We start from the raw sequence: 26713 nt of genomic DNA, 5'->3' as shown, positions 1-26713 counted from the left end.
TGCAGCCAGGCTGTCATTTCAAGATTGAAGCAAAACAGAAATTCTGCCAAGTACAAGAGCCAAAGCCGTTTACGGCTGCTGGATGCTGTTCATTGATTTGCTTTGGTCTGCCCAGCGCGCTAAGGTCAGCTTGATGGTCACTCCAAACTGCCGTGCCTCGATTAAATTGATTTCCTGTAACAAGGCAGATGAGTACAAAGCCATGAGACAGAAAACTGAATCAAATGGTGGGTTAGGCTCCTATTTAAGAGATCCTTTTTAAGACACTGGGAAGCAGTCATTCTTGCAGACTTTCTGCAAGCTGAAAAACCAAATCATTTGTGATGTGCAGCATGCTTTATGGCCCTGCTGTTTGAGGCAAAAGCTACCTGTGAGTCATCTTGAGGTAAGCTACTTTGCCACAAAGATTCAGGAAGCAGACGTAAAAATCTAACTTCAGGCAAGAAGATGTTGTGGAGGCTGAAATGGACAGGGTGACAGATTTTATAAGAAGAAATCCATTTGCTTAGGCAAGGGGCCAAGAGACTGAAAAGAGCAGTCTGTTTAAGGACACATGGGAGAAATACAGCAAAGCAGGTAAATGAATAGAGAGTAGAGATTTTAGGGCATTAAACCCTTGATGAGTCGATGTGCAGTCTAGTAAACTGAGGCAGTTGTCATGATGACTTTGAGGTGTGCAAATAAGTAATATCAGATGAGCAGCACTGATTGCAAGATTATTCCTGACTGAGATAATCGCAACAGGAGCAAATTATCGGCTCATCTCCGACCACAAGCATTTTGTTATTGGTTATGATACACAACAAAACCCTGAGTCATGAGTATCTGGGACATCTCACAGTACACAACCTGCAATGTCAGGAAAAAGACCAGAAACTGTTTTGTCTCAGATGTTTATTACTACTTGTCCGCTAATTACTTTAATGATTATTTAATTCTTTATTTAAAAAGAGTCCCACTGAGGCTATGTCCACACTGGCCCGGATAGATTTGAAAACTGTGTTTTCGTCCACACTAGCATTTTCAGTCGTTTACCCAGAGTTGTCCGTCCACATTGAAACGGCCCAAAATGCTTACTGTCCTGCGCAAAAGCGAGTGAGAATTAAAGAAGTTGAAGAAAAGCTATCTGGAGCATGTACAAACTGATATTAATGTTTATTATTTAGGGCTCTCAAAATTGAGAGCAATCAAAACAACTGCTGTATAATGCCCTCCGCTATCTTTGTTTAATTGGTCACATGACTGCATCAAATGACTAAAATGCGTCATCATTTTAGAAAGTCTGCGTTTTCGAGTGGCCACACTGCGACGGGGCAGCTCCGTTTTGAAATGTATGCGTTTTTGAGAGAGTTTTCAAAACGCTGCGTTTTTCCTTGGGGAGAACGCCGTCTCAGTGTGGATGGGAGGCCAAAACGGAGAGAAATCGATGCGTTTTCGTTTGAAAACACATTAGTGTGGACGTAGCCTGAGAGTGAGATTTATGTCAGTGAGACCTGCGTATAAAAGACCAGGAAGCACAGCTGCGTTCGCAATTTAAGGAAAGCATGAGCAACAGTAGCTGCAGATATTCAAATATAAACTTATATAATATAAAAATCAGGATGTAATTTTTAAATCTAGTTTTTCAGTGTGTTAACAACAGAAAGTCCTGAGACTGAATTTAATCAGAGATAATCATGCAATGGTTTGACGTTTGCCTAAAGCATTGTAAATACACACCATACATTGCTTTCTTCTGTTCTCTTAGAGGACCATCCCACTTTAATGTACGAAATTAAAAAGATTTACCTGTGATAACTTCCGATGAATGTCTTTAAGACCAATAAAGACGCATGCATGTCAACAAAACCACTATAAACAAAACAAAAACAATGCAGACAGAATTGTGCTAATTTTGTAATCTGTGGAGGTCTGCTTCAACCGATTCCTCTCCCTCATACTGGTCATTATTTATGACCGAATCCGTCTTGTAATGAAGTTGTTGACAGTAGTACTTGTTATTGCACTGGTACTTGTTCTGTTCCACAGCAGAAGGAGTACAGTCTCCTGCCGCACTCTAAGAAGGTGCCTTTGGAGTACATCAACCCTGGGGAACAAAGATCCTCTCTGGAGAAGCAGCTGAATGCCATAACAACGAAAACATGAGACAACAGTAAGGCTGTAGATAGTTAACAGTAACAAAACCATCAATCATTTTAGCTTCTTCTTTTAACGTCACATTTCACTTTTAAACTAGATTTGATATGACTTCGCGTTTTTAGTCTTCATCTTTATTAATTCTTATAAATAACCTCATAAAGCATCTGATAATGAGGACAAGACAACAATTTCTTGTCAGAGAAGCCCGTCTCCTGTACACTGAAAGACCCTTTTGTCATGTCGGAGTCCCTCATTTGTCCAGGAAGTCTATGTATGCTGGGCACAAAGCCTTTCTAAAACAAACCATTCCACCCAGAGCCACTTAAGAGAATAATACATTCAATGGCGTACTACTTCCGTGGCTGGCATAGTCATGGGGGCAACAAAAGGCCCAGGGGCTGATTTAGTAGGAATCTGGTCCTGGAGCACACGGCCTCAGTCAATCACACACCAGGCCAGCGGGAAGACATGAAGATGTTTGTAGGATAGTGTGGGCTGAGGCTGTGACAGCCACTCTAGCTGCCAGGATCAGTGAGTTTGTCAGTTTGCAATGAACGAGGGAGGGGTCACAGCTTGTATCAATAACATCTATGAGCAGATTTCTGCACTGGATTAGGGATACTTACTAGCTTCAACAAATTTTAAAAGGACCAAAACTTTAAAAGTAAAAATACATACAGAAAAAAAAAAGTGTTAAAGCTGCTATCTAACACCTGCACACACACAAGCATCTACAAAACAAATAAAAATAAAAGCAGCTTTATGCGTCTTTTATTTTTAGTAGTGTGAATTAAAATCAGGGCTTAACACGTGTAATGCACAAAATTCCCCACGTGTTGAATGATCGGCAAGAAGTGCTGCAAGTAAACTGATCTTCACACCTAGAGAGTAAAGCTTATTTCAACAAGTTCCTCCAGCATACACAGACAGGCTTCCAAGATGTGAAGTTGCCAGCATGCAAAATGGTCCTTTAGCTAAAATCTGACGAGGAACCTGCTCAGGAAGCTAAAACGACAACTGCATACATCAGTCCTGGGGAAGTTGACGCTCACATGAAGCAATAACCAAAACACAACGGATTAAGAATATGTCTGCTGAAATGAGCTCCTCAATTTGTAAAAAAAAAAAAAAAAAAAAAAAAAAAAAAAATTTATATATATATATATATATATATATAAATTTTTTTTAAAAATGCTACTGAGATGACAGATAAAAGAAAGAGGAGAAACTGAAGAACAAAAGGTAAATAAATTTATTAAATAAGACAATGTATGACCATTATAGTTAAGCTCAAAACAAGCATCTTCTTCAGTGTATAAATCCCTCCTGTGGGAAGAGATTAAGCTATGAGATTCCCCTTAATTTTGAAATACAAAGTCTCACAGTGATTCTGGTTTGGCGTTCCTAAATCCACTCAGTGTACTAAAGTCCTGGGGATAGGGATGACTTACTCCAGGAGTCATCAGCCATTAGCCACAACTCACTATTATTTTACTTCCCCTACTGCTCATCTGTACTGCAGAGAAATGATTCAAGTAGTTCCCCATGAATACACGGTCAGCTGTCAATGACAGTTGGGAGGAAAACCCCAAGTCAATGAGGCCAAGACGGGGGTGGGGGTGAAGACTCACATTAAAGCCTGGTGCCGAGCGAGGGCTGTAATTACCAGAAAATTTTCCCTGGCCCTGAATCTAGCGCTGTGGACCCTGACATCACTGAAAAGCCTGACAAACTGGGACAGCCCGCATGACAGCCTGTGGAAGAGGCTTGAAAGAGGATCTGAACAGCCTTTAGAAAACAGACACTCAGCACGCCTTTTATACAGGAAAGAAAGAAAAACCTCTGAAGTGATAGGAGTGTCTCAGTGAGGGAGGATTAGGGGATTTAGCAGCATGCAAAGACAATACATTTATGGTTTGTGCTCAGGCACGAGGCGCAGATGTTCTCCTTCTGAAGAGTGACGTCATCGGTGATAACAAACCACTGTACAACCATCTTTCTGTTTCTTTCTGCCTCTTGCTTTTCAACCCACAGCACTACAAACTCAAACACGTCGTTGAAAGTCACAAACAGACAAACAAAAGCAAAACATCTAGTTGAGTACAGAAAGCACAAAGCCGTTTCTTTGGGAGGACATTTTTAGCAGGCTGAGGTATTTCCTCTTTGAGGCCCCTGTACCCCAACATGAACACACATCCCCTCCCCTAAAAGTCTCTCCCTAAAAGAGTTGTAGGGTTGAAGATAAGAGACACTAGCCTGGAATAGCCAGTAAAACTTTCATTTAAGCTCGTAACAATGTTGTGTGAACATAAGGGGCCTTTATTCTTTGTTACTGATGGACTTCAAATTATAAAAATGAGAAACTGGATAAAAAGAAAAAAGTTGTTCTTTGCAGAATTTTTTTCTGTGCCACATTCACCTAAAAAATCTCATCTTTGCCCTTTTCTCTGAATTTGCCTCAAGTCTAATTTCTCAAGAATCCAACTTGGAAAGATTTGATTTGGCTAACAAGCAAAAAGCTTAAAAATGTCTTACATCAACAGTGTAAGATTCCTGGAATCTGTACTGAGGCTGTGTGAATGATAAAGCAGCCTTACCTTCAACAAAATTACAAATATTTAATGTGAAGTCCATGAAGAACAATGTCTTGACTCATTTTCATTACAGATAAATACTATGAGAAGTGAACAGTGTTTCCCACAGATTTTATTGCCCGTGGGTGTATATACATCCATGTTGGTATGCATGTAACTCTTTATCACTACGTCGTATAAACCAACAGATAAACCTGCAACCCACGCTTTAATGTGTGCCTTTAAATGCTTTTTACCCATCATGCACAGACTTAGCATAAGAAGCTATTTGGACCACAGAGACTAAAAACCAGATATCAAGGACCAAAGGGTTTCAAGTTTGGCATTGTGAAGTTCTCAACTCTGCTTTCTGCAAATTGTCACTCAACAGAGCCACAAACTCCACTTCACACTATGCCAGTTCACAGCCAAGTGTGAAGAGGCTGGGATGTGAGTTGGCCCCTCCAAGACCGAGGTCAGGCCTCTCAGTCGAAAAAGGGAGGCGTGTCCGTGTCCGACGTGTTTTTGCTGGGGAGATTATGGCTCTCAGCTGGCTTGGGAACACCTTAGTGTGTTCCCCAAAGAAGAGATGGAGGGCATGACTGGAAGAGAGGAAGGTCTGGGCATCTCTGCTTAGATGGCTGCCCCCTGCAACCCGTGAGGAGTGGGGGCAGTTTACAGCAAATGAGCAGTGAGCAGGCTGGGATAACCCAAGACGGGAGAAACAGTCCAATTTAAATTTCCAACATAACTTGAAATTTAATTTTTCCAGATGTTCAATAATGACTAACTGGCAACATTTTTTCCACAATAAATACAGAAAATGGATTTTCATTAACCGACTTCAGGGCCTTTGTCCATTTCCCCAACCTGTGCCAGCTGCTCCTGCTAATTACCGATAATGACTTTTTGATCCTCAGTATTTTAGCAAATCCTCTGAGAGCTGGTATTATACGGACTAATGCGAGAAAGACCTGCTCCTTGGCAGGCCAACACATTTGCAAACATGCAATTTGCGAATGTTGAGTTATAGCAAAGCTGTATTTCTGAAATCAAATATAAAAGGAACGTGTGTTTTGTGTTGTATGGGCAAAGTAAATGTCTATTTTAAACTAGGAGCCAACGTTAAGGTTAGACTGCCTTATTTCCATCCGTAGCCAAAACACAGACCATCTAACCCGGGATCTTTCATGCTCTTTCAACACTGACATCTATCTGCAAACACGACGCCCCTGTAACCCAGTTTAGGTTAAGGACACAGCTTAATCAGTTTCTCGTATGTCCTCAAAACTTAGACTACAGTAACACTCACACCTAAAAATAGACAGGGGCTTGTTTTTAGCAGGCAGCCGAGAGATTCTGCACTTTTTCCTGAAACACTGCACCACCATGTCATTTTGTCTAAACCTTTCAAGACAGAAAATTGTAATACATCCAATTCCAAATAAATGTAAGAATTCAGGTTTTGGATTTTATTTTTGATTAAATATGGTTCAAGATAACATTCAAATCTGCTTAATTAAAAGCTGTTCCTCATCTGCTCACAGTTGTCAGCCTACTTGGAGTTGAAATGCTTCAAAGAAACAAGTGTCCTTCTCTGTTCGAGTTAAGTATGCAGGACGACAGTAAGAAGATAACCAAGGTCAGCTATTTTTAAACTGTCAAAGGTGAGGGTGGCGCTGTGCCAAAGCACAGATGCGATAGTGGGCTGCTGTGAGCGTGCTGAAGTAAAATGAATCAAAGGTATACTCAGATACAAGAGCAACAGCTGAAACCACCAAATCTGGCATGTTTCAACATCTGGAACTGGGACTTGGTCATAACTTAAGAGGAAGATCGCATTTTGATGTTAAGGGTTTTGAAAAGCACACATTTCAGTGACAACTGAATCTGTTGTGGATTTTAAAGGGCAACCTGCTGGTTAAATTGATTTCCCAGAGATTAATGTCTGAAAAGCTAATGCATTATTTTATGTTTTGTAAGACAAAGGCTGAAAATTTGAGTTAGAAGGGTGAATTTTAAGCAGCGTTCCTAAAATAAAGGCTTTCTCCATCAACTGTGTGCACATGTTGCACAGGTGAGTTTAAGTATGTGTTGCATGTAGCAGTGAGTGGTGTTCTTACTGAATTACATCATGCTGTCTTCACAGCTCTGTTAATGGAGAGTTCACTTTCACTTGACACGTCCTGGTACGTGTTTGTTCACATGATGTTTTCATGCTTTGCAAAAACCCATGCTGTGATTATTATTTCCTGTGAGGGAGGACAGCACTCTAAAGCTATTTCTCCAAAGCACTGTGCTTGGAGGAAGGTCACAGCAGCAGCACAGCAAATGGTTTATTGATTTGCAAATTTCATGCTTTATGAAGTTTTATGGCAATCCGTCTTCTGTATAACGCAATATTTTATAACCATTTCTTTATCAAACAGAACAGGTAAAATCCTATAGGGAGCAGATAATTGGCATCCTGAAGAGTTTGGAGAGAACACCTAGATAATACTTTTTTAATTTTAAGTAGTCAGCCACCACTGCTTATCCACATCACAAAAGCAGCATCTCAGGAAAGTAGGCCAAGTTGCCCAACTTCCAATTACTTCCTCTAGTTCCTCCTAAGCTGGCTATTTTCAAAATTTCTTTTTAGAGATTTTCACAGAAATCATTGCTTCTTTACACAAATTAAGCTAAACCTCTCTTAACCTTGGTGAAATCTACCAGTTAATGAAAGCACTTTGCACTACAGGCTTGGAAGCAAGTTATAAATATAAGTTAGTGGTAGGGCTGGGTATCGTCACTGATTTCTAGAATCAATTCGATCCACGATTCGATCCACGATTCGATTCGATTTTAATCGCAGAAATTTTGCATCAGTCAGAAATATAACTCTGATTACGTATCAGTACATTTCCATATTTTTATATCTATAAAAAGAAAGCTGACACTTGCAAGACGTTATCAAAAGTGTAAGGATCACAGCGGATGCCTTTGTGTCAAAGTAGCTGAGGATGACACAGAAAAACATGAAGATTTTCCTGGCCTGGGATTTTATAGCAGACGACCTTAAAAATATTCTGCCGTAGATCAAAAACGAAAGAGAGTCATTAATCAACATATGAACATTACCTGATGCTGCTGAAGTGAAGCAGAGCAAAGTTAGAGGTTTTATTAGAGACACAGCTGAGAGTTTCACAATTTTGCATAATTTTAAAAAGTTTAAATTTGTTCAAAAGCTTATTGAACAGCAGAAATGAGGCTCTCTTTTCGGAAGTAAGCAAAGGGGGAAAAAAACAGCGGCCGATAGCGCTGTAAACAACGCTAGACTTGTGCGTAATAAACAAGCGAATAATGCAGAAAATAGGATTTTTAGACAGGAAACTGTTCTTGAAGTATAGAGAGAGAGAGATAGAGAGAGCTCTACATGAAGTGTGATTTTATCGTGGTGGAAGCAAAACAGAAAAACAAAGAGGGAATTAATGACGATATTTATGTGAAGCGCAGTTTGGATCTTCTTTTGCTGCTGGTTAGGTCAATATTGTTTGGAGAGAGATCAAACCTGCAGCTTCTGAATCAGCGCAAAAAGGACGTAAACACAAAGCGCGGACCCGCCGACGGATCACAATCAGCGAGCTGTCGGCTTTCAGCTCCAACCGTGCTGTCGGGTGAGAAAGGCGACATCTCACCGATTCTGATGCGTCAGCGGCTCCGCGCTTTGTGTTTACATCTTAGTGCAGAATCCGTGTACCTGCTCTCATTTACTGTTTGGTGGTTGTTGAAATTTTGTGAGGTTTAAACCTGAGAATCTTGCATTTCGGGCAAAATAAATTTAATATTTAAGAGTCGAGTCAGGATTTTAATAAATCTGTATCACGTTATCCAAGCCAGAATCGATTTTAATCGATAATCAAAACCCACCCCTAGTTAGTGGTCAGATACAAAAGTTATTTATAAGCATCTTTCTACAGTCTAAACCAAGCAATTCTAACTCCCTTTCAGTCCCCTTAAAGCAAACCTTTCTCTTATTGGTTGGTCATTTCAAACAGAAGATTTGGACAGCAGCTGGGTGGGGGTCTTGTGCTCTCAGCCAGAGGAGTGTCCATAAAATGGCCATTTTTAGGATAGTCCACCTTCTATGACCTCATACAGAGCATTAAGTAGAAAGACATTCAGAAACCAAGAATCAACAGCAGTATGAAACATTTGCCTCATAAGGATTACTTATATATAGCTATATGGTCATTTCAGTATCTGAAACTTTAACTTTCATTATAAAAGCCAATTATTGTATTTAACATGAAAACTTTGACAAGAAAAATAACTGGAGGCAGAACGTTCAATTATCAGGCACTTCTCCTGTCGAACTAGCTTACAGGCGCCGAGCTGAGCCCCTTTTAGTGCTGCTCATAGGGATTCAGGAGGCAGACACACTCTACTTTTAAGATGAGGCTTTAAAGTTTCCTTTTTGATAAAGCTCGTCGTTAGAAGTGCATCATGTGACCCTGAACCATCGATTAGTTATGCTGCTGTAAGCGCAGACTGCTAAATTATTTCCCATGATGCACAGAGCATTTCTTCTCCACTTCCCTCTTTTCACTCCAGATGTGTTTATTTGCCACGATGCATACGTTTTGTTGGTTTCTCTACATTCCCATATCCTCTCTACTCCTTCCTCTCACACCAGAGTCTTCCTCTCCACCATTGTCATGCTGCTCACAGGGGACAGTTTGATTGCTGGGGGTTCTCCTTGTTATATTGAAGGGTTTTTACTTTGCTGTATTCAGGTTCTTAGGGCAACTAATGTCGGGAGTTAGAGTCATGTAAATAAAACAGGTCTAAAAGAAAGATTTCTGGAAAAATGAAATACTTCCCCTTACTAAGCCATCTACCCGACAATATCCCTACTTTGATCATTAAAACTGCAAACAGTTATTTCATACAGCTTCCAACCTGGACTCTTCCTATTACATATTCAGTTATTATTTTTTCACTTGGCAGCAGTCAAGGCCTTGCAGTCAATCACACTTCTACCCTGACTCGAGTGGATGCTGAGAAGCACTTTAAAAAACCACATGTAAGTATGTAAAAAAGCTTTTCTAAGAGGCAGCGCCACAAAAGGCAACATGAAGAGGTGAGGCGATGACTACACTTTCTTCATCCTGGGATTACTGAGCTGGAAGGTTCTGGCAGTCGGCTCTCATACGTCTTACCTTAACAGCAGTGTTTACAACTGAACAGGCAGACAAAAGTGGTTTGAAGGGTTTATGATGGAAATGGGAGGGACGAAGGGGTGACGCCGTACAGGCCAGTTGTGCTGGTGCTCTAAAATCCAAAGGCTGAACGAAATAAAAGGATAATCAGTTAAGTCTTTGTGCTTTTCAAGAAACTATTCAGTTTATTTTTACTTGCCAGACTTTAGGCAAAGATTGTTCTTTTCCTCAGTGGGAAAAATAAAAATCCCATCACCGTCACTACAATACCATGACAACCTCTGAGCCACAATTTAGGATAAACCCAGACTTTGATGAAAGCGTTGTAATTAAGACAAATAAAATCCAGGACAAGGGGTGGTTAGACTCCACTGCCACGTTGTGAGGAGACTCTGATGGCTGAGAAAGTTTGAAGCCCTTTTGCCTTTCTGCTCAAACTACTTACACATCAGCACAAACAATTCAGTTCAAGAAATTTAATTTGCGGAACCAAAAATGCACACAAAATAGTCACCATGTGTTCTTCAGTGTTGATGTAAACTTTAACAAACCCGTCAACACAAACACAATCACTGATGACATATTTTGGCCAATTACACATTTACACCTTGTGTTTCTCTCATTTATCATTAAATCCTAGTAACTGGCACCATAAACAGCAAAATTACAGTAATAAGAGCTTCGCCTTTAAGCTGTTATGATATTGTGTTCCAGTATGTGCCACTCAACTGGTTTACAAGCAAATACTCAAAACCCAGAGCAAAATAGATGCAAAAAGCAAATTCCATTTATTCTTTAATTTAGTTATCCAGTTATTCTGTAGTGTTTTCTCCCTTTAAAATAAACAAAATGAATAAATAAGCAGTGCTTAGATGGTTTAAAGAATGAAATGGTTCTGAATTGGATAAATGTTTGTCAGGTTTCGAACAGCCCATGCCAGACCAGGGTCGTGTGGTCAACACCTCTGACTCACTATCATGTGGTCCAATGAGTTCAGAGTTTAGTTTCTACATTACAGCAGGGCAGGAAACGTGTTTTTATGCACAAGACATGATGGCATATTAACATTAGGTCCCTTCCAATGAATACTTAACAAAAAGCAGTCGTCATTCATGGTCACCACCAATGATTTAATTCATAATAAAAAACAAAAAAATACAAGAAGCAATACGGCATCCTGTGAATCTGACTGTTAATTTACACATTTACCATGTAAATCCAGTAAACTGTTTGCTGCGCCTCAAAGAGACAGCCATAAAACCCACCATTCGTCAATACACTGATCAAAACCAAATCCATCACTGAAAGTGGGCTCATGTTAAAGCGCTGTAGTGAATGTCCACATCAATCAATGTCTTTCTGTTTCCACATGACCCGAGTTCACTCCCACCTTTGGCTCGCCGCCCGCTGCAAACCAGCTCATGGTGAATTGGTAGAAAATTATTCATTTGCAGCTTCACAAAGAGGATGGCGGGCAGCGCAGCGAGGCAGAGACAGAAGGCCTCAATGAGCAAGCACAAAGGCAGCGATGCCCATCACGGGACCGAGAGCTGTGTCGTACCAGCATTCTTTCTACGGTGCTAGAATAAGACAACAAAGAGGCACAATGTGCCCATTCATCACCATTACAGTATGCTAATATCGTAGATGGGATGCTTTTTCATCACGATGTGCTGGCAGAGGGAGGATCAAATGAGTTATAATTTCCTCTTATGTCACATCATATAATATTTATATATTCTGAGCATCCCGACATGATTATGGTGTGTGATTTCTAAATTTCAATCCATTTTAATCCAAGCTCAGCGCAGGAAAAAAATTTATGTGATTTTGTGTTTATCTTCATTTGTTTGAGACTCACCACAAGACCCACAGGGTTGGGTCATTAGAATACTGGGTGTCATTTTGTTTTATTTTGCCAATTTCATGGTCTGCTTCCTTCAGTTCAACCTATTAAATATTCAATTTTTAAAGCTCAACAGCAGAATAGCACTCCAAGCAGATCCCTGCTTCCTTTATACGCAGCTGGGCTACAGCACAAAGTAGCACACAGACACTGATCCGGTGTTTGACGGAGACCAGCATTGTACGGTCAACATTATAGAGAGCAACATTATTATAGAGCATTATAAAACAAAGCACCAGAAACTGCACTAGAACCCATGCCAGATAAGCACTGTTTATTAAGTATCTGTGTCAGTGTGGGGGCACTGCACAGTTTAAAAGTCCAGCGTGAGCCGATTTCTTACCACTCCAAAGTTCCAAAGCTGAGGCTTTGAAACCAGTGGATACCATCATCTATTGCTCCTGTTTGTTTTTAATCCTATTAACACCAACAAAACATCTCAGCGCTTACAGGTTCCTGTACCCTGGTCTTTAAGACCACATTACCAGTTTCTTCTACCAGAAGAAGTAAAAGAAGGAGAAAACATCTCTTCAAATATATCAGGCTGCAGGGTTGTCCCAAGCAGAACTCATGAACCCTAGTCGCCGTTCACAACGCTGAACATTTTATGAGCAATTTCAACAGATCAGATGCTGTTGAAACATTGACACATGAGCTTTATTAAGTGTTAAACAGTTATCAATAAATGTTAATCTGGACCTAGCAAACATCAGTCCTGTTGGTCCTGCCTGCCCATAACATTAAGAGTGTTAATTTAACAGGTCAGCACAATTATTTGTCTAAAATAAATAAATAAATAAATGTTTCTCTTAAAAGTCAGACTGAAGCTGAGAAAAGTCTACCAGCAACTAAGAAGAAATAGTGGTGGTCTACCTTACCAGAATCAAGTCACGAGAAGCACAGCACTACCTCAGAAAACCTATAAATATGGTCTTTTTTGCACTAGAAGAGAAAGAGCAACTTTTTGTCCCGACACAGAACAATTTTCGATTTCAAGTTTGAAAACTTAAGTATTGTGACCGGATGTTATTGATAAATGAAATGCTAAAAATGTGTGTTTTCTTTTGGCTTCTAGAGGCTCAATTACAAAACTAATGTTCAAGTTAGCTGACCAACAGTACACATGTGTGATGTGCCTAATAGTTAGCGTTTCCTAATTGGTTGATTGCATTCTGCCTTGGTGGATGGGGGTGAATACATATTACTGTGTGCAAGTGACTGTGTGAACATTGTTTCATTGCAACTGACCAAGGTCACCTGAAGCTTAATTTTTTTCCCTCCTAAACACCCGTCATTGACTCAGGTGTGTAGAGCCTTTAAATTATTATGGTGAAACCACTAACCTGCCAAGTTGTGGAAGTATTGAGTATTCAGTTTGAAAGTCCGTACCAGTATTACTGTAAACACACCAAATTTAGGAGTATAGTTTTTCCATTGCTCTACCTCAGGAAAGAAACTGTTACTTAATTCCATTATCAACCACAGCGCTCAGCCCCAAGCCAAACTCTTTTCCTTTTATCTTAACTGTGTCAGACCCAAAAAGGAAGCAGATATATCTGCAGTATATTTAATTTAGCATGAGCTTTCATTTGTTATTTTCCCCTGTCTAACACAAAGCTGCTGAAGAATATCCCACTGAAGAACTTATCAGATATACTCTGCAAACTGCTCTCATGTGACCTCATTTGCATTGATAAATTTGTTCTGCAAATTTCTAGTAGTGAAGCTTGCGTGGTGAACACGTGACAACGGTCCAGATCAAAAGTGGCAAAGAACAAGGTTCAATTTGCGTGACAACTGTGTTTGCATTTCTCCTGTTTACGTGATCTGCGTAGTCCCTGTCACGACTGAAAATCCTACGTTGCTGTCAACTCTTGAGCCTGTAAATTACAGAGCCCCAATTGCATACGTTTCAAGATTGTGGTGAAACCAAACAGAACGTGTGTGAAGTCAGCATGTTCGGGGGGGGGGAATAAAAGTTGTGTTTTACGACATCCTTGTGTTACGTAAAATGTGGAGACTAGTCAGCTGAGATATGAGCTTGCTTTGAAGCTTTCAACATGAAAAAGACTGGAGAAAAATGTATGAAAAACAAGAGCAAATGTGCTTAAAAGGTGGAGGTGACCCTCATTAAACAAGGCATTGATGAATTATAACCTTGTAGTTAATGTGCTTGTAAAACTGCAAACATAGGAAGTGAAACCACTAACCCAAGGTCTTCCTGTTAATTATAAAGCAGCAGTGATGTTTCTACCAAGAATTTACAAACACATGCCAACATGAACAGTTTGAATTGTACCTACAGGAGGTGGTAGGTACAGCAGTCCTGTTATGGCCGGTGGTCTGGTGGAGCCATTATGCAACAAGATATGTTCCAGAGGCAGTTTACCTGCTAAATGCTCAGTGTCTGCTCAGCAAACAGCTTAATGAAGTATTCTGACTGCAGTTACAGGGCTATTAGCCAGAGACAGTTTGTCCAGCTACAGTCAACACATTTTTATTGAATTTTTGCCTACACAGCACATCCAACTGGAAAAACCTACAACAGAAGAATCACATTTGCAAAATGTACGCACGAGGCTTCAATTGATAAGTAACATCATCTGCTCTCTGAAAATGTGCTTGTTTAGCATGGTAACTAAAACAAAACACATGTCATGTCAGTTCATTTATCACTTAAAACATTTTTTGTGCCTCGTCTGTAATCAGCCACACACAAGTCATGATAACAAGAATGTGCTTTCCACCAGAACTGCAAAAATCTACAAACAGCAGCTAGGCATCAGCTAAATGAAATTTCAGACTCCTCCTCAGGGACAACTTGTAGGAGATTGTGACTGTGTGGCTCCAAAAGGATCACAGTATCCCTTTTACTCACTTCTGTACAGTGAAACCCAAGCTAATGTAATTTAACGCTTGTAAAAACGTGACCATCATCAACACCACTTATGAGGAGCTTCTTCTGTTGTCAATTATGCAGCAGGTGTCTGCTGTGTAAAACAGTAATTTGTCATAATGCACACTCCTAAATCGACCTACTTGTGCTTACTGCAGGTGAAAAGAGAAAATTATTGACTACAAAACTTATTGAGTAATGAAAGCCACCGACCCAGCTTTTATAGCTGTGAAATACACAAGACAGGCTAATTGACCTTGTTGTCAGGGGCTGTAAACTTAAGATACATTCCCTTTCATTGACAATACAGTAGAATCAACAGAGTCTATCCAAGCATTTACTCTGCTTATCTGAAGCTGGGGCGCACCGGCAGCAGGCTAAACAGGGCATTCCAGTTTTACAGAGCAACATTTTCCAGTTCCTCCTGAAAGATCCCAAAGCAGCCCGGGGTCACATGGGATGTCTAAGCTCTGGATTCACAATGACATCCTGCTCAAGATGACAGAACCAGTTCAACTACCTACTTTCAATATAAAAGAGCAGCAACTGGTCTGAGCTCCCTCCCTGAGCCGTGCTGATGGTCACAGCATTGGTTGTCGTGTGCCAACTGTGACATTAGTGCAGCATCATAACCATTTACACTGGTGCTTAAGACACAATAAGGTGTCACAATTCACAACAACTGCATCAGCAAGAAGAAGACATAACCCAACGTAATCACAGATTTTCAGTGGGTTTCCCCAGAATGTCTAAATATTTTAAAGCTGCTGCAGTTTTTCTCCTCTCTCTGAATCCCTGTAATGACTTATCACTGAAATGGTGAAGTCCTCAACTCGATCAAATGAAGATGTGCGCATGAAGCCAAAACGACACCAAATAAGCCATGTATAAGGCTTGGCCTGGCCACCCTATAGAAGAATCTCATTTCAGTCTACTTCTGCAACGTCATTATTTGAGCTGCTCTCTCTTCACTGTAATGGCCTCGTACAAAGGTCTGCCAGTTAATAAACTTTCAGTGGCTAATTGTGTAACACTGCTGAAATTAGTGCGCAGCAAATTTTAGGTCTGGTCACTTCCTCCTAATCGCAGCACAAATATAACTACAAATTAACTGAATCAGTACAAAGACTGTTTTAAACATTAACACCTTCACAGAGCACTAAATAACTGTGCAACTTCTATATTAGATCTCAGAATTGTAGCTAAAACTGGCCACTGGGTGTAGTGCAGACTTATCCCAAGCCCATATTTAATCAAATTAATTTCTATCCTTTTCCGACAGGCCCCTGTCAGGGGAGTGTGCACGATAAGAAAGAGTTAGGAGAGAAAGAGTGACTTGCTCACAGATGCATCCTGTTCTCACAAGTTGCTTCTGTGTTCCTCTTGAAGACAGCATAGCACAGAGCTCAAGAGAAACCACAGAGGCTAAAGAGGGAGTGGAGGGAAATGACTGAGGGTACAAACTGTCCAGCTGGGCAGATGTCTCAATGGAAAACCAAAAGATAAACACATGGTGTTAAGAAAACTTTTGAACTTCACAAAATTTTATTTTGAGGGGACTGAAATTTGCACTTTTTAAAAAAACTAAAAACAAAGGTGTATGATCATTCAAAATTCAACCAAATCCTACATAATAACTTAAATTTAAGTTTAGCAAAATTTTACCTTCATGATGGGAATATTTTCGGTATTACAGACCTCAAGCACTTTTCAACTTGCAATGTTTTTACAGCACTTATTTTTTTTAGCCCTCGTAACGTTACAGGAGATATCCATGTAAATTTCAGGACTGAAAAACACATGCAAGTCTTGCAATGCAAAGGGAAACACCGTTACAAGATAAGCCGGGTATGAAAATACAGTGAAAAGGAGTCCTTTATTACATCATAACTTGTTCTGACCAGCCACCTACCTACATGGTGATATACGACATCAAGGTTTCCCCAAAAATTCACAATTTTAAGTTTTCCCCAGTTAATCATCAGAAACCAAATCAACATTCAGAGCACCGGTGCTTGTTTCTGTTACTTTTCATCATAAACATTAAATTAGTGCAGCTTCACTATGAACAAAATACTATTTTAGCTTTAGATTGTGACATTTGAAGTGGTTGTTTTAGTGATTTCACTGCAATATGCATGGCTCCATTAAAAACATTAAAGCTGTTGAACAGATTTTGAAAAATTAAGTGATTTTGGGAAGCCTGGAACCATTTCAGATTTGACTGATTTTATGCGGAGTGCCCCAGCTTCTCTTTTCTTACAAACTACAACTGTGTGCTTGGTTTTACAGGAATCTCGTGCTTTTCATTAAACAGGTACAGCTGCAGGATAATAGCTGAATGAGGTACCAAGAGATGAGCCACTCTAAAAAACCTCACATGATCCATTCAGTACTTTGACATCAGTCGCATGAGTGACCCAGAATTACACACTGAGCATACTGAACTTCCAGTATGTCTTTTTAAAGACTTTTCCAGTGATTTTAGTGTTGCAGACAAATACCTAATGACACAATAAATTCATCACAACGTGAGATAAAAACAGTTCACTTGTCAATTTTAGAAAAAATTTAAATGCTCATAAATCTCATTTTCAGTTTTTTAGTTGCGACAGATTTATTTTTTTAATAACCCTTCCTTTTTAGTTCTTTCCTCCTTTGTCATTTTTTATGATACAAGTATAATAGATTCCCTTCAGATTTTTAACAAACATCCAACTGCAACTTTTCCATAAACGGTATAGTTATTATTATAGTGTCTGCTGAAAACGTAAACCTCATTAACTGTAGGATAAGGATCATAAAACTTAGCCTGTGCTGTCTTAAGTCAGTCTTTTTCTCATGTTGACATTCCAATAAAATCAAACATCGTAAGTTTTTCCTCTTTTGTGTTTTTGACTTTGTTCATTTCCTTTTAGAGCAAACATTACACACTAATGCAACAGCTTTCTTCTTGTGAATTTCCACCAGGACTATGAGAGGAAATAATCTCAAAAGGAATCTAGTTTTAGTCAAGTCAAGAACCGTGGTCTCTGCTGACTTGAGGCTCATTATCTTTAGATGTGTGGAGGCATCATGAAAAGACAGGAAACAAACTGATGCAATGTGGGTTATCTGAACAGATTACGATAGCAGGAAGTTCAATATGAGCCAGTGTTAAAGCTGCAGCTTTGCCTCACATGTAATTTTAACCCAACTGTGTTGCTGTCATTACAGGACTAGTTTCACTTTACACATATACAAACCCGTGTTATGCAGACTCAGCAATTGATTCAGAATTTGTTTTCACTTTTAACACAAATGCACATTCTGAAATGTGCTTGCTCATGTTTATCCTGACTGTGCATCGGTGTTGCTGTTCGGCTAAAAGACAACTTAGTGCGTACAACTGTAACTGTAATACTCGTTTTTAAATGTGCCCTGGTGCAAAGTTGCCTTGTAATCTCTGAGCAGGTAACACAACATTTTCACCAAAGATCAAACAGATCAAGCTTTTCTGGCCACAAACCCTGAAACCTCAGCAAACATTTAAGCAAGCATTGGTTAGTGGTTGGAGGTCCAATATTGCTGAATGGTTAGAGCATGGGACGAGCACTGTAACAAATACAGGGCTTTTATATATGACAACATTGTGATAATATATACACGAGTCTGGTCGGGGTCATAATTTATGACGAAGCCTCTCTGAAACAAACAGAAGGGGTAGTGAGGTAGCTTCAAAGAGGCAGCGAAGCAGCAAACAGAGTCCTTTGCCAAATCATCTGTTTCACAAAGATTATTTGCAAAGAAAAAAGTATCTTTTCAGCTGCTCCTGTCCTCCACTGTTTTGTTTTACACAGCAACAACGTTAGAGAATGAAGAACACGTTGAAACAAAAACCGCCTTTTTTTGCATCAATCTTTAAATTAGTGTCTTATTAACTTTGCTCAAGGCTGACAGCAACTGTCTCACTGACACCTGAAAAATGGGTCTCAAAGGGAACAAGCTTTGTAAGTCGTAATTTTGCAAATTTAGATTATGTATATAAATTAATTCTGATCTACTGAGCCAGTATGGGAAAGTATTACACTGGACACTGCATATCAGAAAGCTACTTAACTGGACAGAGAACAGACACATTAATGAAATTCAATGATAGTAAACAAACATACATTACCATTTCATGTTTGTCTTTTTAAATTTTATAAAGCTGCCCTCTCCCAGGTGCTTTAAAAAAATGTTAATTTATACATTTGTGCTAAATTTTTTAAACTATAGTTATTAAGAAGCAAAATCATGATTATGGCGGTTGCACTAATCCAGGAGCCTTAGATTAAAGTGCAACACAGCTTGTCCTGATAAGACAACACGCAGACAACAGTAATCCCTGTATTATGCTTCTGTAATGAATCTACGTCGAGTCTACGACTTGGCTTATGCCAGCGGCCGACACCATTGCCAGTATTTATACCTGTATGAACAGCGTCAATGGCAACATGTTGTTAAATTTCCAGGGAGGTGCATGTTAGGTTATGGGACAAATAAATTTAACACAGAAATATACTGTAAGAGAGCAATCAGTCAAAGCACACAACCGACCAAAACATTGTTCAAGAGGGACAGCAGAAATCCGGAGACAAAGATAAAAAAAATAAATAAAACCACCAACCTATGAAAACCTCCCGTTTCTTCTAGATCATCACAAGACCAGATGAGTCGCAGCAAATTCAAGTTTGGTCTAGACTAAAAAGTCATCTTTACTCGAGCTGAAGTAAAAGTTTCAGGGAGACAAAAACTGCTGCAATGAAGCGCTTATTCACAGCCATAAACAGATTTTAGACCTTCATACAGACCTTTCACACGGGCACCGGCACTTTTTCCACTTTAACATTTCATCTACTTTCAAATGTACCAGGCACAGTTGGTGAAATGAAATATTCTGTTATATGATTAACCATGCAGTCCAGACACCCAGCTCTTTAGCTTGGGACAGACTGATGAGCAAAGGTTACAGGGCAGAAAAACCAGCCACAGACTCTGCACATGATTATATGATGACACAGACTCATGACTGCTTGCAGGAAGAGTTGTGTTGTTTTGTTTTTAATTTGGGCGAGTGAGATCAAGTTTACAGCGTGTTTACAGCTGCATGAAGAGACATGCTCGTCACCACTGAGGCACTTAGCACAGGCTTACACAGAACGATTATGGGCTGAGATGAGAAATATGTTTGATTATAATGTCTCTTCTGGTTAATTTTAGGTGGGACCAGAGAGGTTAAACTTCCTTTAAAATTGTCCCAGATTAAGCTTAGTTTTAGGGCTCACCCTTTGACTAAATTAGTCCTCAAACAGCAGGGAGAAAATCTGAGCAATCGAGTAAAATAGTGTCAAACATGCTGTTGAGTGTGATCAGATAAGAAGTCAGCAGTGAGGGGGAACTAGAAAAAGAAAAAAAAGGCTACTCATAAATATATTTATGTGTATTATTTTGAGAATGATCTCTTAGAACACTTTCCCAGAAATATCTCATTAGAGTCACATTATCCTCTAACAAAAAGACAAAAACAACTGCTTCCTACACAAGAGGAATTCTCTTCCCCTCCCAGATTGATTTTACATTTCACATCAAAAGTATTCACAAAAACGTCTCGAGTGGTGTGCGTCGTAATGGGCAAAGATATCCACCTTTCCGAAGTAAAATCTAAAACCAAATGTTAGCATATTTCTGATTGACATCAACTACTTTTTGGCTTTCAACAAGTTGAAAATTAGCAAACACCAAAACAATATCTGATGTGTGTAAAATCTTTACTCTTAAATCAAGGCTGGTAAATATCTGGTCAATATTTAGGAATACTTTAAACTTTGTAGGTATTTGTAGGGAAGCTGGCATTACCACACCATGAATTTGAAAGAAAAGGAACTGCCGAAATAAGTGACTTCTTTGCAAACTCATCCAGTGGGGCAGTTTTGACACCATTGTTTTGAAGGTTGTGGCTTTTGGGCTGCATGTTTGACAAAACCACTCTAAGGACTAATTAGCTGTCTAATTGGCTGAATTACCTTTAAAGTTTCTAATTATGTTTTCAATCAATATGCTTTGATAAGCACTGGACAATTTGTGAACCAGTAACTCTTGCTCAAAAGCTGTTTATTTCCACACTTCCTCTTGTCTCTGCCCGGCTGGCTGAATGTGCTTGGAGGTGGTTTCAACATTTGTGAACACATTTTTGAACACAAAGCGTTGTTAAATCAGGAAGGAATTTTTAAATCTTTCCAAGAAGTCTTGCAAAGCACATCTTCAAAAGTGGTAGAGAGCAGGCAAAACCAGGGGCCAAATAAAGTCAGTACCAAGTTTTCAACACAGTTCACAGCTCAATTTAAATGACAAAAAAAGGAAAAACAAAAAAGTTCACATTTGTAGGTTTTTACATCTTGAGACTGAAAGACTTCTACTTTGATTTAAATTTCCCCACACAGCCAGAGAGTTCAGGGATTCCTCAGCTTAACAGGTGCTTTTGGACAAGTGACCACACACTAAGCATAGATAAATGAAACTAGATAAAATGTTTTTATTCTCAAGATTTTAATTTCAAAGTTATGTGTCACACATTTAGATGTAATATCTCAAAACAAGCTACAGCAGGAAATCAGTCTTTCAAAACTAGTTCATTCCTAATTATTACTGTAGTGTGTATTAATAATGTGTACCTCCTGTCCTAACCTGGAGTAGGTCATTCTTAGCTGACTATGCATATGTGCTTAACACCATTTCTTGATTTCTATGTTTAATGCTTTTGTACATTTATTTTAATATTTTATAGCTTGCTTTTTTCCCTTAGTCTCCCCACCAAAAATAAATAACTAAATAAATCAGGCTAGGCCTGATGGGAGCCCCACCCTAAGCCCATTTCTGTTGGAGAAGTCTTCCTGTTAAAAAAAAAAAAAAGAAAAAGAAGTTTGTCCTTCCCACCATAACCAAGTGCTTGCTCACAGGAGGTCATCTGATTGGTGTGGCTTTCTCTCTAATACGGGAGTACCCTCTCGTATTAGAGAGAAATCTTCTCCTGCATTGTACCCAATGACAGGACTGCTGCTGTAAACAAGCACTACACAAATGCTTTAAAGAGGGCAAAACTGTTTTAACCCTTGCTAAAGACTCTCGATAAGGCAAAAGTGACTTTTACACTGCTTTATGTTGACACAGGAGGGTTGGACCCCGAGGGCAACCCACACCTTCTCCTCTCCACTCCCCTAGTCTTGGATCAGCTGAAGCAAGATGTAAACCACAGCTGTATGGGGAAAGCTTTAATTCTAGCCATGCACCAAATCCCCGGTGTCCCAGTTTAAGTGGCAACTGCCTGGAAGAGGAGAGCGACCTACTTCTATCACAAGGAGATGTTCAGTAGAACAAACACGAGCCATAAAATAAACCCGTTACCATCATTAAGCTGCATGTGCGATACATACCCTCTGCAACAAGCTCCTCCACGGTGACTTGGTACCGGCCGACTGAAAACACTTTCCCGAAGTAGCTGCTGACTCCGGAGCTGGAGCTGGACCCGGATGCCCCTCCGAGCCCACCGCTCTCAGACTTTGGCATTCTCGAAAACTTCTTCATCCTTTCCTTTCTCTGTCAGGGCCAACCAAAATGCAATCCCTAATCAGAGGCGAATCGACTCCGCAGTCCAGTTTAACTCGGTCGCGTCCCCTATCTACTTATCTGGACTCTCTTCTTCTCCTGCATGCTCCGCGTCTGGTTCTCCTAGAGGGGCTGCACGACATTTAAAAAGTCCACTTAATAACCACGCGTCATGGTGACACAACCGCGTTCCGAAATCTCGTACCGGCGACAGCGTCAAAAACAAAAACAAAAACTGCCACTTTAGCTTACGCTAGCCAGTTGTGGCAGTTGCTAGCATGCGTGCATGCAGTCAGGACGCTCCGACACAATGAAACGGGGAAGAAGAGCAGCACTGTAGAAGAAGGGCGGAAATAAACTCCTCAACGGAATAAATTCAGCCAACCAGCCCTCCAAAACCAGCCTTGACGTGGTTAGCTTCACGCCCGCCACTTGGTCGGGCGATTCGTCTAGTTAGCTCGCTAGCTTCGGTGGTTAGCGGCTAACGAGCTTCGCTAGCAGCCACAGCGGTTCCTCGAGCCGCCCCGAGTGCAGGTGGGCTAACAAAGTACGGGACGGCACCTGTGATACAAGCGGGCGTCGTCTGCTTGTCAGAACCACTCCAGTGAAGCCGTTTTCATCCGGTTCATTTGTGTCATTTTCCTTGAGCTTCTCTAACCGTTAAACTTCTCGTGACTCCTAAACGGCAGGCTTCAAAATAAGTGGGTGGTTTGTTATTTACCCAATGAGAGTGACAACCTAACCCAATGTGGCCCCGCCCCCTTTCATTGTTATGATTGGTGTAAGTGGAGATTGTATGGAAGCCCACTGATGCCAGCAAGAAAGAAAGATTAATGAATGAGGGCATCGAACTAATAAAAAAAAGAATCCATCTATCAGTTGACCAAAATTCAAGTATTTTTAATCATTAAAATTATCATATATAAAATATAATTTTATTTTTCATGAAAAAAAATGTCTTACTTAGTAAATAAAAAATAACTTATGAAAGTATCTTATTTCAGATGCTCCCTTTAAGGGTCACCACCTCAGTTTCCATCTCACCCTATCCCTAGCATTGTCCTCTATCACACCAACCCTCTGCGTGTCCTTCTTCACTACATCCACTGACCTCCTCTGTGGTCTTCCTCCTTTCCACCCATGTATTCAACATTCTTTGTCCAGTTTATCCACTATCCCTCCTCTGCATATGTCCAAACCATCTCAGCCTTCCCACCCACTCAGCCTGAGCATCATGGCACACGTAACTTCAGTCATTCATTTCTCAGTGTAGAGAATTCAGGTACATGAAGCAATGGCATTAGTTAACTAAAACAACATTTTATAAAAGGAGAAAAGATTAGTTAAGTAAAATTTTAAAAAATTAAAAAGAAAACAAATTATATATTTAAACCATCACCCCCAAAAATAATAAAAATGAAAAATTTAATTATGGTAAGCCCGTTGATTATCCTTTGTGCTTTTGTTCCTAGAAACAAGACAATTTACCAGCAGGTAAAAACCTCTCAAATGAAATGGAATTACATAAAAGTCATAATAAACAATGTGTTTTAAAAAGGAGTTCACTGATGTGTAAAATTGTAGCTTATATAAAAGGGGGAAACAATCTAGAACTATATTTTATATTTACAACACTAACAAATTTAAACAATTAAAAATTATGAAATTAATAGGGCTGTCACAAACTCACATTATCATCATCATCATAAAAAATCTGAATAACAATGGCTTCTATCTCATATTTTCCTTTATTTTTTTTGTTCATTTCCAAATTAATCATACTTAAAACAGAAGTATAGAGTGGCGTAGAGTGACCGTTACCACCATGGTGTTTATTCTAACCACCGGTGCCAATGTTTTTAACTGCCCTTGTCCCTGCCCTACCTATATGTATCAAGAATGAAGCCGAATTAGTTAATTTTTCACCTAATGAATTAATTAATTAATTAATCAATAAAAACATTTTGGTGATGTGATACTGGTTGTCACAGTTTAGCATCCAGCTAAGCTGTTTTTGACAATCACCTCAAAAATTTAATTTACTAAATATGAATTTTGATAATTTTTAAAATAACTTTGTTAAAGGTAAGAAACTGTTACAATGATTATTATTTATAATTTTTGTTTTCTGCCTGCCTGCCTTCATATCTGCTTATTTGCTTTTCTTGGTAGCAACAGGCTTCCATAAGAAGCACCCAGCCAATACTCATCTGTTACTGGGCGGCCTGAGTGACACACTAAGCAGTTTGGTTGAGGAAGGGGAGCACTAAACAGCCTGGAAAGAATGTAGTGCATGGAGAAATAAACAAACCTCAAGCTGAACTGAATTAGTGTGTTATCCTGATCCAGCTTTATTAACTTGCTCATTATTAAAAAGCCTGATTTATCTTCATCTGTGTCTTTCTTCTGCCTACAAAGCATTTTTGGCCATTTTAAAGGCATGCTACTTCCTCAGTAAATTGATCTCTTAACAACACTCCCTTACATTTTAATGACCATCAGCAATGGAAAATAACACAAATTTTTCACCACACACTGCCAACAAGGAAGTGGTGTGACAGCTGCCGTGTGCAGGCTTAACAATCCATCACACAGACCTACAGACTTTCATTACTGTACTCCTCAAGACATCTATGTCCTCCGCACATCAGTTTCTAGAGGAAGAAAACATATACCTCTACAGATAAGTGGTCACAATTACCATATTCAGGTCAGCAGTTGTGAGGGGTGGGTGGGGGCAACCCACGGCTGAGATGGGGATTACATAAGAGATAAGGAGGAGCAGAGTGGGATCACATGACTGTATAAACCCCCATGTCTGGACACATCCTGTTTCTGCAGGGGGGAATCTTTCCTCTCTGACACACTTATTGTTGTCTGGTTGTCTGTGCAGTGTATGGTGCCACCTGCTGGTGGTTGAACCATCTTTAGGTGCTGTGTTTGGGTCCTACATAAGAATGACTGGTGCCAGTGTTTTTAACCAAGACTCCTCAGTGGTTAAAAGGAAGCATGTTATAGTCAGAGGATAAAAAAATCATACCATCCAACAATATAGCTGTACATTTACAGAAAAAAGCTTGTGATATTCTTGAAATTTAAGTGATAAATGTAAGAAAAATATTTCTTAAAATGTAAGAAAAAGTACATTCCCTGAGATTATAATATCACAAATAGTCCGTCCAATCTTTTTAAATCATACAGACCTGACTTCAAACACTTTTTACCCCAGTGTTGTTGCTGTCATGAATGAAAATGAAAATTAGCTTGCTTTCTGTGAGCTGAGAGCATTTTTCAGGGGCTTCAATGATGCTCCAATACTGATGCTCATTTAAAAAAATAAATAAAAAATAAAACACAGCTGGAAATGATGGTAATTTTCAGAGGAACACAATGACAATTAGCTAGACTTTGTTTTTAAACTTTGAGATGACTCCAGATGCTTTTCCTTTCCCATTAATGTTGATCAGACCTCTGGGAACTGAAGTTAGAGTTTCAAGGGGCTTCAGTGATGCTTTAATGGTGATAATAACTGAAAAGTATTATGACTACTGATGGTTCCTAATGTTCAGAGAAAAGCAATCTGAGTTTCTGATTTTATGACAAAGAACATCTGGATATTCTATGAGATTAAAGTGGTCAATAAATGAGAAAAATCTCTACGTTAAAAAAAAAAACAAACCCAAAAAATAGATATTCCCTGAAATTACAAAGTTGTTAATTTGCCAGAAAAAAAATCTCAAATTCTGTCCTGTTGTGGAGTCACAAATGTACAAGTGTAACAACCTGAATATTGTATTAGATTAAAGGTAAATCTGAGCTCATTTAATGTTCTCTGAGTTAGTGAAACCCCAAACTGGACAGAAAAAACAAAGACATTAAAGAGGAAACTCTTTAAGTGTCAGTGGTTAGTGAGTACCTCATCATGAAATGGCCCATGTCCTGGCAACTTCTCCACACTCTTGAGATTATGCTGAAAGATGCAGCAAACCGTCTGGATCCTGTAGAAGCTGGACTGCCTGTGCAACCTGAATGGGCTACAGGTACCATCTCATGCTATCAGTGGCAACAGGGACCCCCAGTGCTACTCCTCAGCCTCCTAGTAGGCATGTATGGCAATTTCAAAATTCTACATCACCTTATTCTCAAATTCTTGCATTTGCAAGATTTCCAGAAAACTTAGTCTGACCTTGAGGTCAAGGTCACACTGCCCGCTTGGCAAGGAGACAACCATAGATCATCAGCTTTTTACATCTGAGGGCTAAAAACAAAAGCTGAGAAGAATCAGTCAGCACAGATAAAGAGAGAATAATGCTGTGTAGCCACCATCTATAAAACCCAGTTGTTGTTGTTGCCTCTCCAGTGCGCCTGATGTCAC

The 26713-nt window shown here is 39.6% G+C and overlaps 1 protein-coding gene across 1 annotated transcript in view; it reads right to left on the bottom strand.

Annotated features, from left to right (window-relative positions):
- Nucleotides 1-23494, bottom strand: part of bmp2k (BMP2 inducible kinase) — a 55844-nt gene extending 32350 nt beyond the window's left edge. Inside the window, exon 1 of the mRNA XM_085295521.1 lies at nucleotides 22167-23494. Within this exon, the coding sequence (XP_085151647.1) occupies nucleotides 22167-22317 (151 nt within the window). The 5' untranslated portion in view covers nucleotides 22318-23494. The remainder of the gene's footprint in view (nucleotides 1-22166) is intronic.
- Between the last annotated feature and the right edge of the window lie 3219 nt (nucleotides 23495-26713).

The sequence above is a fragment of the Mchenga conophoros genome, linkage group LG12 (assembly GCF_057382185.1).
Source record: "Mchenga conophoros isolate Kocher_MC1m ecotype Shallow Benthic linkage group LG12, M_conophoros_male_GT1.1, whole genome shotgun sequence".
Classification (NCBI taxonomy): Eukaryota; Metazoa; Chordata; class Actinopteri; order Cichliformes; family Cichlidae; genus Mchenga; species Mchenga conophoros.
The sequence above is the reverse complement of the archived record's forward strand: the minus strand, read 5'-3'. Positions and strand labels throughout refer to the sequence as shown.